This window comes from Onychostoma macrolepis, chromosome 02 (assembly GCF_012432095.1).
Source record: "Onychostoma macrolepis isolate SWU-2019 chromosome 02, ASM1243209v1, whole genome shotgun sequence".
Lineage (NCBI taxonomy): Eukaryota > Metazoa > Chordata > Actinopteri > Cypriniformes > Cyprinidae > Onychostoma > Onychostoma macrolepis.
Genome location: NC_081156.1, coordinates 31,755,064 through 31,769,938, shown reverse-complemented (window position 1 = coordinate 31,769,938; position 14,875 = coordinate 31,755,064). Strand labels below are relative to the sequence as shown.

Below are 14,875 nucleotides of genomic sequence, written 5' to 3'. Positions count from 1 at the left end.
AATTTCTGACCAGAAAACTACAAATATAGAGCCAACAGAATCAATTTTGTGTCCAAGCAAATATAAATTGGCTGGACAGCAGCGATATGACATAAGCTGGCACTTTGGCAGAGTTCATTTCCAAGCATTTTAATAGCAGGGTTCAGTTGGCACATGGAGCAATAAACTGAGAAATGCTGATAAATTTATGGCAAAGGCTGTAAGCGTGACAGTGCCGTATGTCATGCATATGTTACCTTGGCCTGTTCTGGAGGCATATCTAGGTTCTCTCTGTAGACCACGCTGAAGGCGATACTCTTGGGTTCGGAGGAGAAGACCCAGCTGATCGTAAGACCCGGATGTGCAGCGGTTATGAGAATGACACTGTAACAGCTGGACCTGATGAAGAGCTCTCTGGACTTATCGCCAAATTGAACCACGTCCTCCACACTGAACGGCACAGACAGCCTGTGAAACAAAACGAAAATAAATGGGAATAAATAAATATTGCCATTCTGGATTTATTTTATTTTATTGCTACAATAATAATATTTACATTTACATTTAGTCATTTAGCAGACGCTTTTATCCAAAGCGACTTACAAATGAGGACAATGGAAGCAATCAAAATCAACAAGAGCAATGATATGCAAGTGCTATAACAAGTCTCAATTAGCTTAATGCAGTATATGTAGCAAGGTTTTTTTTACAGAAAAAAAATAGAGCAAGCTAGTGTTAGAGGCCTTTTTTGCTTTTGTTAATTGTATAATAAATAAAAAGAAAACAAATAGATAAAATACAAAAAGATTAGAAAAGCTAGTGTTAGTTTTATTTTTTTAAGAATAGAATTAGAAAAGAAAGTGCTAGAGTTAGAGGTTCAAATAAAGACGGAAGAGATGTGTTTTTAGCCGATTCTTGAAGATGGCTAAGGACTCAGCTGCTCGGATTGAGTTGGGCAGGTCATTCCACTAGGAGGGAACATTTCATTTAAAAGTCCATGAAAGTGATTTTGTGCCTCTTTGGGATGGTACAATAAAGCGACGTTCATTTGCAGAACGCAAGCATATAGAGGGTATATAAATCTGAAGTAATGAATTTAGGTAAAGGGGTGCAGAGCCAGTGGTGGTTTTGTAGGCAAACATTAATGCCTTGAATTTCATGCGAGCAGCTATTGGTAGCCAGTGCAAATTGATAAACAGAGGTGTGATGCGCATTCTTTTCGGCTCATTAAAAATTAATCCTGCTGCCGCGTTCTGGATTCATTGTAAAGGTTTGATAGAACTGGCTGGAAGACCTGCCAAGAGAGAACTGCAATAGTTCAGCCTGGACAGAACAAGAGCTTGAACAAGGAGTTGCGAAGCATGTTCCGAAAGAAAGGGCCTGATCTTCTTGATGTTGAATGAAGCAAATCTGCAGGACCGGGCAGTTTTAGCAATGTGGTCTGAGAAATTCAGCTTATCATCAATCATAACTCCAAGATTTTTGGCTGTTTTTGAAGGAGTTATGGTTGATGTGCCTAACTGGATGGTGAAATTGTGATGAAACGATGGGTTTGATGGAACCACAAGCAGTTCTGTCTTGGCAAGGTTGAGTTGAAGGTGGCCCTTCATCCAGCAAAGAAATGTCTGTTAGACATGCTGAGATGTGAGCAGCTATCGTCGGATCATCAGGATGGAATGAGAGATAGAGTTGAGTGTCATCAGCATAGCAGTGATATGAAAAGCCATGTTTCTGAATGACAGGACCTAGTGATGCCATATAGACAGAGAAGAGAAGTGGTCCAAGAACTGAGCCCTGAGGCACCCCAGTAGTTAGATATTGCGACTTGGACACCTAACCTCTCCAAGATACCTTGAAGGACCTATCTGATAGGTAAGACTCAAACCACTGGAGTGCGGTTCCCGAGATGCCCTTTGCCAATAGGGTTGACAGGAGGATCTGGTGGTTAACCGTGTCAAAAGCAGCGGACAGATCCAGCAAGATAAGTATTGAAGATTTGGAATCCGTTCTTGCTAGTCTTAGGGCTTCAACAACTGAGAGCAAGGCAGTCTCTGTTGAATGTCCACTTCTGAAGCCAGACTGGTTGCTGTCGAGGAGGTTGTTCCGTGTGAGAAAGGCAGAGACTTGGTTGAACACAGCTCGTTCAAGTGTTTTTGCAATGAAAGGAAGAAGAGAAACCAGTCTGTAGTTCTCTGAAAGAGATGGGTTAAGGGTGGGTTTCTTAAGTAGTGGGGTTATACGAGCCTGTCTAAATGCTGAAGGAAAAACACCAGTCTGAAGGGATGTATTAATGATGTGAGTGAGTGCCGGTACAACTGCAGGAGAAATGGCTTGAAGGAGATGAGATGGAATAGGATCAAGTGGACAAGTAGTAGGATGATTAGATGAAATCTAATTATTATTATTACTACTATTAACAATAATTTTGCAAAAATCAAAAAGGCCATCAGAATACATCATGAGAGCTGTGAGTCAAACTAACGGTCATGGGAATTAATAAACAGTGTAATACCAGATGTATTTGAATTTATTTTGCAATAATAATAATAATAATAATTATTATTATTATTATAAATAATAAACACATGATAATAAATTAAAACTAATAACAAATAAGAATAAGAATAAATTTGCAAAAAGCATAAGCACATGAAGATCCATCAAGAGCATTGTGTGTCTCAATCATGGCATGGGAATGATAAAATATTGCAATACCATATTTTTTTTTTTTTTTTTGCCACAACAACAACAACATTAATAATAATAATAATCATTATTATTATTGACAATAGTTTTGCAAAAATCATAAGGGCACCAGGATCCATCTTGATCGCTGTGTCTTACATTAATAGGAATGACAAAATATTGCAATTCCAGATTTATTTTATTTAATAATAATAGATTTTATTCAATACTTGATTTTATTTAACAATAATAATTGTGCAAAAATCGTAAGAACATCAGGATCAATCAAGAATGTGCACTGTCTCCTGCACTGTCATGGGAATGAATGAACACTAGATTTATTTATTTATTTTGCACCAATAATAATAATAATAATAATAATAATAACTGTGCAAAAATCATAAGGGAATCAGGACCCATCATGAGTGTTGTGTGACTCACGTCATCTCTCCAGATTTTAGCAGGCAGATCTCAGCATCCTGAATGGAGCCAATCAGCTTGTCTGAATCTTCTGTGCTGGTGATGTCGCTGCTGCTTCTGCAGACATATATGCATTTACATGTCATTTCCTGTCGTATCCTTATTTAACCCGAGACTAAAGACGAGGGCACGTCATAGCAAGTGACACAAATGAAACTGAAACAAAGCCAGCGCGTTTCGATATTATGTTTACTTAGCAGTACATTAAGATACACTGGCAGGCACCATGTGTTCATGTCAGATTTGTTCTGATGAATGAAAATAAATCCAATAAGAAAACTGAGTTCAGCTCAGCAGGAGCAAATTTTATTTTACTTCTTACTTCAGCACAAATTCAGCACGTTATGTTTAGTGCAGACAATCTGGGCTAACATGACAGGTAGGTAGGTGTGTGTGTGTGTGTCTCACAGCTGTTGTGTCTCTGAGGGCTGCACAGCAGTATAGTATAAAGAGTCGCTGTCATGGACACAGTTCACTTCCTCTTCTGTGATGATGTCATATGCTGTGTCATCAGGCCGAGGGGACTTCAGTGCCCCTGTGAGGACATCATTCACATTACACAAAGAATTACAACCCATTATCTGTAGAAAGATCAGATCATATTCAACCAGTATGCATTTTCATTTTACATTTAAGGCACCTACAATCAATTCACAGTCAATATTAAATCACATAAAACCCTTAATGGTTGCAAAGTATGTTTGTTATGCCTTCTGTAACATCTTACCTGGGACACCAGGTGTGCTGGTTCGTGTGGGGCTTGATATTGGGCTGTGGGCTGAACGTAAAGGACTGCCCAGGTCCCCGTGTCCAGAACTGCGCTGATTAAAGCAGTCCTTACAACAGCGCATGTTGCTGCCGCCCTGGTGGACACTTGCATCATGAACAAGGCAGTAATAACAAAATGGGCGACCACAGAACCTGTTCAAAACATAGAAAATACAAATATACATGACCGTTTAAATGTCTAGTGGGAGTAAAGGCATCTAGAATTTTACAAAAGATTTAAATTTCAAATGAATGCTATTATTTTTAAACTGCTTGTTTAAAAAAAAAAAAAAAACATGTATCAGTTTCCACGAAAATATTAAGTTTTCAACATTGATAAGAAACTTCTTGAGCACCAAATCACAAATTGGCATATTAGAATGATTTATGAAGGATCATGTGACACTAAAGACTGAAAATTCAGCTTTGCATTACACTAAATATTTTTAAAATAGAAAATGGTTGTTAAATTGTAAAAATATTTCTCAATATTATAGTATTATCTGTATTTTTGACCAAATAAATGCAGCCTTAGTGAGCATAAGAGACATCTTTCAAAATTATATAGTGTAGTGTTGTGTAGTTATATTTATTTTTTAATGATATAGGCTAATAATATTATGCTTTTATGTCTACATACAACAACAATTAAAAACAGAACAAATAGACCACAAAATTTGTAATAACTTTTAAAATATTATATTACATAACTATATTATGTTACAACGATGTGTTTTGTAGTTAAAAACAAGCTGCTCAAATCAGACGGATGATTTACCAATCAGAGCAAGTTAGGGGTGGGACAAGTATATTGAATGTTTACAATAGTAACTTTAACACATGTTTAACAACCATATATATATATATATATATATATATATATAAAACATGACAACCTTTGTCAAACGCAGCTTGGACAAAATGACCTGTCACTGGCAATTTCAAGGGTAAAAAAGGTCTAAATACTCCACTGCCTCTAGCTACTGAACGCAAGAAGAACATCATTTGCCAAAAATGCCATTTCCCCTTAAAGTTTTACTCCTGACCTGCAGCTATGTTTGCGCAGAATCCAGGTGAAGTGGTTGCGGCAGCTCAGACAGTATGTGACGTCTCTGTCTGTCTGTTCCTCAGCCCTCCGTTTCTGTTCAAACTCCAGTGCATCAGACTTCTGCCATAAAGCATCTTTGTCCCTATAGGGGGTGCCAGAGTTCTATGAAGAACTGCTTGCAACAATTTAGCAGATACAGGAATTTCCAAATGCATTTCTTTGGGTTGTAGGGAACATATACTGTATTCTGACGTGTTAGAAAAGTGGAAAACCATGGTAAGTAACTACTGTATATAAGTCACCTTATGAGCTCAATGAGCCTCTCCTCTAGATTATTTTTGGTACGATAAAGGTCATCTATCTCAGCAGACATCTTCAGTTCAACGGCTTGTTTCTCCATCACACTTCTGCTTAAGTTTCCACCCAGTTCATTACAGGACTGCTGAGTAAGAGCCAGTTCCTCCTCAGCTCTGGCAAAAAATAAGAATCAGGCCAGCAGATGTTCAAATCAACTAGTAGAAAGTGAAAACCCTCCTACATGTTAGTACTGCATTTTTAATGTATGGGCCAGCTCAAAAGCAGTAGAGATATCTCTTACCTTGTTAAGTCCACTCTAAGGCTTTTTATCTGTTCCTCTTTCTGATTAATTACAGTTTCAGAATCATCAATGTGGGCATTTTTCTTTTCGATCATCTGACTGTAATCACTGTTGACAGACTTTCAAACACAAAAACACAAGGATGCAAAAATGTGTTGATTTTCCTGCATTTAAAAGACTACTGATCTAAATAATGATTTGAGATGTTAAAAACCAGAGCAACATGTCCGGATGTCTCAAAGACATTCATATAGAGCATATTTGCATACAAAAACTATTAAAAAGCAGTGCAGTGGAACGAAAAAGCATGTTCCACATGAACAGCCTCAAAACTAGGTTGTTTAACAGCTGCCAAAATGATAGCAAACTATTCAGTGCATCAATATAGGGTAGATCTGATTCATTCACAGATTGGTGTTTATCATTCATCTTAGGTAATGAAATGGCAAGTAATGTGAATTGGCCTCAACAGCCATCTATGGTAATAAGATCAAGATACCTCAAGCTCCAAAACTTTGGACTCAAGACTTGAGGCTTTCTCTACTTCATTCTCCAGCCTCTTCCTCAATGCATCCAGTTCCTCATTCAGACCCTTCAGAAAGACATCCATAAACAGCCTGAACAAAACAGAACAAAACCAACCAACCTATAAGAATTTTTACTTCAATTACCTGCACTTGATTTTGATTGTGCACAGCTTCATCGTTAAACTGGGACCTCAGTGTGTCCACTTCCCTTTGTCGGATCTCTTGGACACTTTTGGCTTCTTCTTCCACTTGTTCAAGTCTCTCCTGCAACTTCTGCATGGCTTCTGGGAGTCCTTCAGTCTGCTTTAGCTGCTCTTGGAGACTTGCATTATCTTTTCTCAAGGCCTCCATCGAATCACTTAGAGTTTCCACCTCCTCCTGCGCCTCCATCTGTAGCTCCTGCAGTTTGGTAGAAAGCTCTTCCCATCGCAACTGAGCCTCCTCGTTCTGTCCCGTCAGCATGCAAACGTGAACCCCAAGCTCTGCTGTCTCAGTGTTGGCCCTGTGTAAGGACTCACGAGCCTCTCCGTTCTCAAGTGCAAGCGTGCTATTCTGCTTCTTCAACATGTGAAGCTCTTCCCTCACGGCAGTCAGGTTCGTTTGGATTTCTGCCCGCACATGGGCCTCCACATCCCTCTCCTTTACCAGAGCGTCCTCTCTTTCTCGGCAACGCAGCAGTTCCTCCACATGCCTACGGTTAAGCTCTTCCACCTGGGACTTTAGTTGCTCCGCCTGAACCCGGAGATCTTCTCTGGAAGCTTCCGTCACTTCCTGCAGAGCCTGGATCTTTATTTTCTCTTCTGAGCTCACCAATAGCTGCGCCCGGAGCTCCATGACCTCTTCCTGGAGTCTAGAAACCTCCTTCATGTTGAGTTCAAGTTGGGCCTCAGCCAGAACCAACCTAGAAGTGGATTCTCCATGATCAGTTCTTGAGGATTCATTAGCCTCCCGAAGGTGAATAGAAGTCACCGTCTTGTTCTCCTGGAGGACTGCAGGTCTCTCATTTAGTTCTCCCAGGCTTAATATACTATTCTCTGCAAGTTGTTCGATTTCGGTTTCCTCGCTGTTCGCCTGGCCGTTCTGTATGCACTCCTCAAGATTTTGGTTCTCCACTGTCAGTCCAGCTGACTCTAATCTGTTTCTCAGTTGCTTCTCAGAGGCCTGTGTGGTAATCAGTTCTCTCTCTAGAGCGTTCTTGGCTTGCACCAACTCCTTGCTGCTCTCTTCATTTCTCTTCACCGTTTGGATCAGCTTGGCATTGATCTCCATTAAACTTGTGCACTGGTTCTTGTACTCTTCCAGTTTCTTGGCTTGCGTTTGGAAGCTCTGACTCTCCGAGGTCAAACGCTGGTTGAGATTCTCCAGTTGCCGGATCTTTTGGGCAACGGAGAACAACTCAGTCACCTTTGCATTTAGTTGTTCTTCAAACATGCTTTTATGTTGTAGCTCCTCTTCTATCCTTTTCTTGTGCTCATCCAGTTGACCGTCCCTGGTCTCCAGCGCTCTCTGCATGTCCTGCAGCTGAGTCCGTAGGTTCCCTGTTTCCCGCTCCTTCAGAGAAAGTGCTCCTTGAAGGCGGTTGATGGTCATCTGCAGCTCATCAGCCTGCTGCATTGCGGTTGTTCGTTCTTTGACGGCAGACACTCTACAAGTTTCCAGTTTGTTTTCCATCTCCTTTAGTTTCTCTTCCTGAAGCTTCAGCTCCTGGGTAAGTTGCTCAGCTAGTCTCGCCTGATCTTCGCTTTCTCGTTTATACTCAATCCTCTCTTCCTCTGCCTCCTTTAGCTTGGTCAGGAGCTCTTGGATCTTCCAGGCCGAGTCGCAGTAGTTGGCGGCCTGCTGTCCTTTTTCGCTCAGAGCTCCATCGAGTTTTGCTAGCAACTCCATGTTTCTGTTCTCTGCAATGCTCAGTTTGGCTTCTAGGTTGCGTTCTGATGTCCGTGGAGCCTCCAGTCCCTGTGTGGTGGTATGGAGGCGATCTGTGTACTCTCTAACAGCTTTCACTACCTCCTGATCTTCTTCTTTCTCTTGATTAGGACCTTGAGCCAAGAGTTGCCCCTGTAGGTCTTTGACCACAGCGTTTAGATCAGCTGCTTCACTGGTGAGTTGCCTGATCTTCTCTTGGAGCTCTTGTTGTCTCAACTCTGACTGGTCGAGCTCAATGTGCAGGTCCTCAGAAGCACTACAGGACAACTCACCTAATTCCCCGAGATCACCTAGAAGACTAGAGCCACAATCTTGGCCTGGAAGAAACTCTTGAGCTTGCTGCATGAGGGAAAAGAGACTGAAATTAATTGACAGCGACTATGTGACTGCATTGCATTAGGTAAACAAATCTAAACCAAAAAAAAAAAAACAAGAAAGAAAGAAAACAAAATGCATTCACTCACATTGATCTATTTGTCAATACTGACATATCAAAATACTGGTATTGTGGTATTAAACTGCAAATTAGATTGGTGGTACAAACAAAGGAAAATAGGCAAAAAGCATATAACAAAATCATTAAAACAATATAAAAATGAAAACGTAAAAATTTAAATTATATATATATATATATATATATATATATATATATAAATATAAAACCTATACAAAATATTAATAGATACTATCATAGTATATAAATAATAATGAAATAACATTGCTCTATAGTAGAGAGTTAGGTACTTTTTTGGGGTAACACAATAATGAAACATTACTTTTAAAGCTAGAAAAAGAAACATGGAACGAATAAGTTAACTGATACATCTGCCAATCTGTATTTATGTATATTACATATTAGGTACAGAACCAGAGATAACGAGGAAATAAACTGAAGAGATCATTTTAATGATGTGTGTCTGATGTGTTACCAAACCTGCGAATAACTGCTAACCAAACTGTTGACACTAGAGCAGCGACTGGGTGGTTTCCACACATGAGCAGGTGAGAAAGCTGATCCCAGAGTCTTTCTGTATATGTGATGTGCACATAAAAACCATGTTATTTGTTTTGCTAACATTAGTTCATTCAGAATTCAGGCAACTACTTTTATATGCTGTAATGTTGCTATTAAATCTGCAAACTACAACTGCTTAGACGTCTTACAGTCTAAGTGTGTTGCAATAGGGACTTTACTATTGTAACACGCATGGGTTGAATTCTCATGAATTACCTTGCAAAAGTGGGCCAGTCAGAGTCAAGGTCATGACCTCGGGATGCTACATCAAACTGGACCTCATTGAGTTCATACAGGTGGTTGATGATATCAATGTTCAGATGGGACTTCAGGAAGGGACTGCGTTCATAATACCATTCACTGTGAATAACAAACAAAAATCATTGACCACTTGTAAACAAGACTGGAGTTCACAGAATGCTTGTTTCTGAGAGATGTTATACCCTGTGCATTTCTAAATTTAAATTTAGCTTTGCTTTTGTAATATAACAAAAAACACTGGAATTTGGATAGCTGTGCTGTAAGTGCTCTGACATTACATGTATGCATGCTACTTTGAGACAAGAAGTTTCTTGTTGCAGAGAAGTGAAAGCGTAGGGAGGAAGTGAAATTAATGTGTGGATGAGTTCCGACTGAATCAACACTTTCAGGTCTGTTAAATAGAGAGTAGCTTTGCATTAATGCATTAACATTCTCTATTCAAATGACTATGTTGTGTCATGTGCAAAAACAAAATAGATACGAATTACTGTTAAAATGAATTATTTGCAATTAATTGTAGACTAATATGCTGAAATCTAAACCTTCTAAAGTTGGCTAGCAGAGCATGCAACTCTCTTCATGCATACACTTTGTTTTCGTGTGACATTTTGACCACACTTTAAAGACAAATGTGGTTGCACTTTCCACCAAAATGGTTGTTTACATGTCTGATTGTAAGTCTGAGGCATACGTGCATCACATCAGTGTTATTATAGTATAATGGAGATAGTTTTTCATAGTTTTTAAATCATATTTTTAATTAGTTTTTAGTTTTATTGTTTTAATTTTAATTTTAGGTAACGGTTTAGTAACGGGGTTTTTTTGTCATTTTTATTATTTTTTTATTTTAATTTTTTTGCTTTTTAAATATTTATTCTTTATTACTTTATACGTTTTCTTTTTTCAGTTTTAGTTTTTGTAGTTATTGTGGAAATAGTGCCTTGGCAACTACTGCTAGTATAAGTTTTTAGTATTTAAGTTCAAATCATACACATTTTACTAGACACTTACTGAAAATACAAATGATTTTTGTACTTTAGCAAAGCTACGCATTTGAAGCAATGCATCAATCATCCTGTACAAGTTCCCACTAAGATGTTTTTGTTGAATATATTACCATGTGGTTTTGTAGTTCATAAGACATTGCTGAAGAGTGTCTGCCAGCCTTTGGTGCGCCAGACAGTAGCGAATGAAAGCCCGTCCTTTCCCTAATGATGTCTTCAGCTAAATCACACAAAGTAAACAAAAAGGCCTTGCATTTAATAAGGATTATATGCATGTTTTGAAATGAGACCTGAGCATGAAATATGTTCTAGTTAACTTTGTATAAATTACACAAGTTTCTGTTTGACCACAGCTTCTCATTTTGTTGATCACATCCAAAAAACAAGTAAGATTCTTATGATATTGGAATGAGATGACATGTTGCATAACGATAACAACACATATGAACATCACAAAAGAGCTAAAAATGACTGACAATCATTTTTGAGCTTTCAAAGGAAACAGTATAACTTTCAAAGTATAACAGTTCAAAGGTCAGTGTGCTGATTATCTGCTTTAACATAAACATCACTACATTATAGTTCATGTTTAAATTCATTATTTTGCATTTTTATTCCTTTTTGTATAAAACCAGCAAATTGATGGCAGTCTGCTCAAATAACGAATCAAGAAAAGATTCTGATTCTGTTCTGTTGATTTGGCACACTGATTATGAAGGTGAAGCTGAGTGCACTGCATCATGGGATACAGTATTCAATGCAGTGTGATCTGGTTTTATGCTGTACATTTTGGCAAATGCAATAATATGACATTTCTGTATTTCATGTACACAGTAAATTTGAATACTGTACCTAGTGTAGTACACAGTGCATGCTGAAAAATACTGTATGAGAAGGTATGGTAATATGCCAATCTAAACACAAACAATGTCTGTCAGTGGGACAGCAGATGGAGGATTACAGTGGGTGACCAAAGAGCATAAGGACACCAGATGGAAACGTTACACTACAGCTGACGCTGGATTTCTGGATTTGTTCTGGATTTGAGACTCACAAAAAGCTGCGTTTCAGTAACAAATTAATTGTGAAGACTTTTTGTATACATTAGTAAAAGTTGTTCTTGAAACGAGAAAAAAAGGTTGCCCTAATAATAATGAAATTATAATCTGAGTAATACAAGTTAATGTCTTAAACTGATCATGTCGGGAACAGTACACAAAGAGAATGATCACCTTTAACCTATATAGGTGAGTTTGAAAAAAATCTGCATGTTGTGGGTGATTGCTAGATGGTTTTTAGGGTGTTCCTGGTGGTTTCTTACTGGCTAAGATCCAAAAAGCAGTCAAAACAGCTCTCCTCTATAATATTCTCTCAGGTCCCTCCTTCAATGTAAATCTATGCGAAAAGTCAAGTATGGTCAATTAAAAAAGTAAAAGCACACATCTACAGGTATCTTCAACAAGCTACAGAATTTAAAGTACTATGTCAGTAGCACAAACGATGCAGGATAAGATGCATGGCAAAATATGATACTTAAAGTTTAATACTAAAGCTTAATAGTTTATTTAATACTTAAGCTCAAAAAAGTTTCATATTTTAGCTTAGTGGTTGATCTCCCACAGTATGAGAAATGGTAGTTATTCAAGTCTTTGCAAACAGCACTAAACATCACCTGCCTTGTTAAAGGAATAACATGCCTGTCTGTATAATGTTCAATTATCTTCGTCAGAGTCTCTACTGCTAGTCGAATGCCTATAACACATGACCAACCTGAGGCTGAGTGTCACTGCTTCCTGCTTCAAACCCTCCAGAGAGGTGCAGATAAAAAACGGATTTAAAAAAAAAAAAAAAAAATGTCAGAAAACCAGCAACATGAAAATGCAAAAGAGAAATGAGAAGGTAGGCTGGAGCCAAACACGCACTGGCTGAAGAGATGAGTTTTGTAGCAGAGTTTTGGGCTCGTGCAGTGGATTACCTCGGGGATTGATTTGACAAAGCGAATGCCGTCATTAGCTCCTTTAATCTTGGCCAAGCAGTCACAGAAATAGTCCCAGTAGTCTTTCCTGCTGCCCAGAAATGTAGTCCTCTCTTTCTGGTCAAACTGGACACAAGGGTCAATAGGTTAATCTCAAAGCAGTCACTCTAAACATGATGTCTTGTTAAATATGAATGCGGAGATCCCCAGTCATCCAGGTCACAATCATATTAATGTTAAACAACAAGAAACTAGTTCATTGGTAACATTGGTCATTTTCACAGGATATTCTACTTGTAAAATTACAACTAGTTCTACCAGAAACCTATTTGACGTTTTTTTTTTTATTTGTTTGTTTGTTTTTACTGATTGTAAGCAGAAATCTGCAGAATTTATATATATTGCAGTTGTACTATAACTATTTTGGGTAATTGAAATAAAACTGAAAAAATAGATATAAATATTACATGAAAAAAAAAACAGAAATGCTGCCTTGGCAACTAACTGAACTAGTTGTAAATCAAGTAGTAAAATCACTAAAACTCAAACTGAAATAAAAATTAATTTAAGTTACTGTATATAATAAAAATGACAAAAGCACATATCAAAATTTCTAAAACTTAAATTAAAATGAAAACTGAAAATATAAGAGTTAATTCAAAATATTGATAAATACTATAACAGTATTTAAATAATACTAAAAACTCAATTAAGCCAAAATAAATGTCAAATTAAGATTAAATATGTATTTAACCAATTAGTTTAAAAAAAAAATTATAATGAAAAATAAGTGCAGTAAATGAGCAATTTTATGTTTGGGGTTTTTTTCCCCCCAAATAATTGGACCCTTTTTAAATTGGTCAAATGTGCACTATATACTGTACTATTACAGATAGATAATATTTAAATCAAATCAGTGAAGACTCAAAAGGCAAGACTGTATAGAACTTTGTGAATGACAACTGTTTGAATTCTGTGGAAATTTCTGCCGATTTCTTTAGCTGCAGATTACATGCTGGCCTAGGTATAACTTCAAGAAAGAGTTCCTCATGAACAAAGAAAACTCAAGCATTAAATGTAAAACCACCTTAAAGACTGTGCCGTACCTGCAGTAGGTACTCCAGTTTATAGCAGAACTTGTGAAGGCTGGAGCTGTCATCGGTGATGGGTTCGCCAGTATCACAATGTTCTTTGCTCAACTCAGAAACTGCATCTGCACAAATATATTTGAATCTGAGCTCCAGCAGGGTGTTTAAATGGTGTTTGGAGTAGTGCAATATAGATTCAAACATATTATTTGTACAGTCTCCTAAAAATAACTTGGTTTTATTTTATCCGAAACTGCATTAACATTATAGAGTTGGGTACAACCAGTTTCCAAATTTCAAAATCATTTTAGGATCTACTTATGAAGGTCTGGAAATCACAAGTTTACGTTTTTTTCTAGATATTTCTAGGTTGTCTACGACAGTGAGATCTTGAGTTATTAACTGCATGTCACAATTATAAGAAACATTAATACTGAATATTCAACACCTGTGGATCAAATTTCAAAGATAACGATCGCAACTAAAACTACACATGGAGATACATGCTTGCTGAATACCTAGATATGACTACATTTCATGTGCTGTGATAACAGAGAATTTGGAATGTGTGGGGAGATTTGACAGTGTCTCTACTGTAGTATAAGCTAAAAAATTATTGGCCAATCACAGTGTCAAGAGACTGATGGGTGCACATGACTGTTCACACATGCCATACATCACACTGTGATTTGTGTGTGATTTTACCATGCAGATCTCTGATTATTCTCTGCAGCTGATTTTCTCCCACTGTACTCATGGTAGGCTGCATATGTTAGTGTGGATGATTCATAAAGTCAACATTATGCCTGTAAAAGCAAAAGAAAAAAACATGGTTGTACTAAAAGAATAAAGACAACAATAAAACAGTAAACCGTAAAACATTAAACAGTTTATGATGGTATACCAACGTGATACAAAATCAAATAAAAAAAACCATCCCATATTTTTTACCAATTTAATTCTAAACGTATTTGTATCATAAAATAAAACTAATAATATATTGAAGTAATCTTCTGTTGTGATCAGTTTTATGTGTCTGCAGGTGCACTAGAGAGTTTTACTTTTGTTTGTAAACGTGGGGAAATTCACAGCCCAAAATACAATTCCTTAAAAAAAAATATTATGATCACCGTGATTACTGACTAAAATTATAAGTGGCATTTCTAATATAATGAGACTAGGTAGACAGACGCACCTGCTGAACTTTACAACTTTAACGTTTAGCGTTTTATCACATTTCTGCCAGAACAGTCAGCTTATCGTCGGCATAAATAAAAGCATATTTGATAAACATATGTAAATAATGATATATAGATGTAAATAAAGACATACTTAATACAGAAAGATGATCTTCCTCATCGATTATTTACAGTAGATACAACCCTGCTGCCATTACAGGGGCGGTACTAAGATTGACTGACAGCAAGCTAATCCAATCAGAGGCGAAAACGAAATAGCAGATTCCTTCAGAGCGCACTATGTTTGGTTGAGCGATCAAAAAACGCAGTAAATAAACAAGTA

At 37.4% G+C, this 14,875-nt stretch overlaps 1 protein-coding gene across 4 annotated transcripts in view; it reads right to left on the bottom strand.

The window, feature by feature from the left end:
• Positions 1-14,875, bottom strand: part of fyco1b (FYVE and coiled-coil domain autophagy adaptor 1b) — a 29,319-nt gene that overhangs the window by 3,907 nt on the left and 10,537 nt on the right. For 2 of the 4 annotated variants that reach the window (XM_058749562.1, XM_058749553.1), the window contains exons 2-16: positions 14,060-14,160; positions 13,373-13,479; positions 12,267-12,392; positions 10,405-10,511; positions 9,243-9,386; positions 8,946-9,039; positions 6,230-8,350; positions 6,058-6,150; positions 5,559-5,677; positions 5,263-5,430; positions 4,959-5,102; positions 3,872-4,065; positions 3,553-3,679; positions 3,106-3,201; positions 237-447 (exon numbers count right to left, since the gene is read on the bottom strand). In XM_058749562.1, coding sequence (XP_058605545.1) covers positions 237-447; positions 3,106-3,201; positions 3,553-3,679; positions 3,872-4,065; positions 4,959-5,102; positions 5,263-5,430; positions 5,559-5,677; positions 6,058-6,150; positions 6,230-8,350; positions 8,946-9,039; positions 9,243-9,386; positions 10,405-10,511; positions 12,267-12,392; positions 13,373-13,479; positions 14,060-14,123 — 3,915 coding nt within the window. In that variant the 5' untranslated portion in view covers positions 14,124-14,160. Of the gene's footprint in view, positions 1-236; positions 448-3,105; positions 3,202-3,552; positions 3,726-3,871; positions 4,066-4,958; positions 5,103-5,262; positions 5,431-5,558; positions 5,678-6,057; positions 6,151-6,229; positions 8,351-8,945; positions 9,040-9,242; positions 9,387-10,404; positions 10,512-12,266; positions 12,393-13,372; positions 13,480-14,059; positions 14,161-14,686; positions 14,839-14,875 lie in introns of those variants that run through there. The other 2 variants (XM_058749544.1, XM_058749570.1) reach the window with 2 other exon arrangements.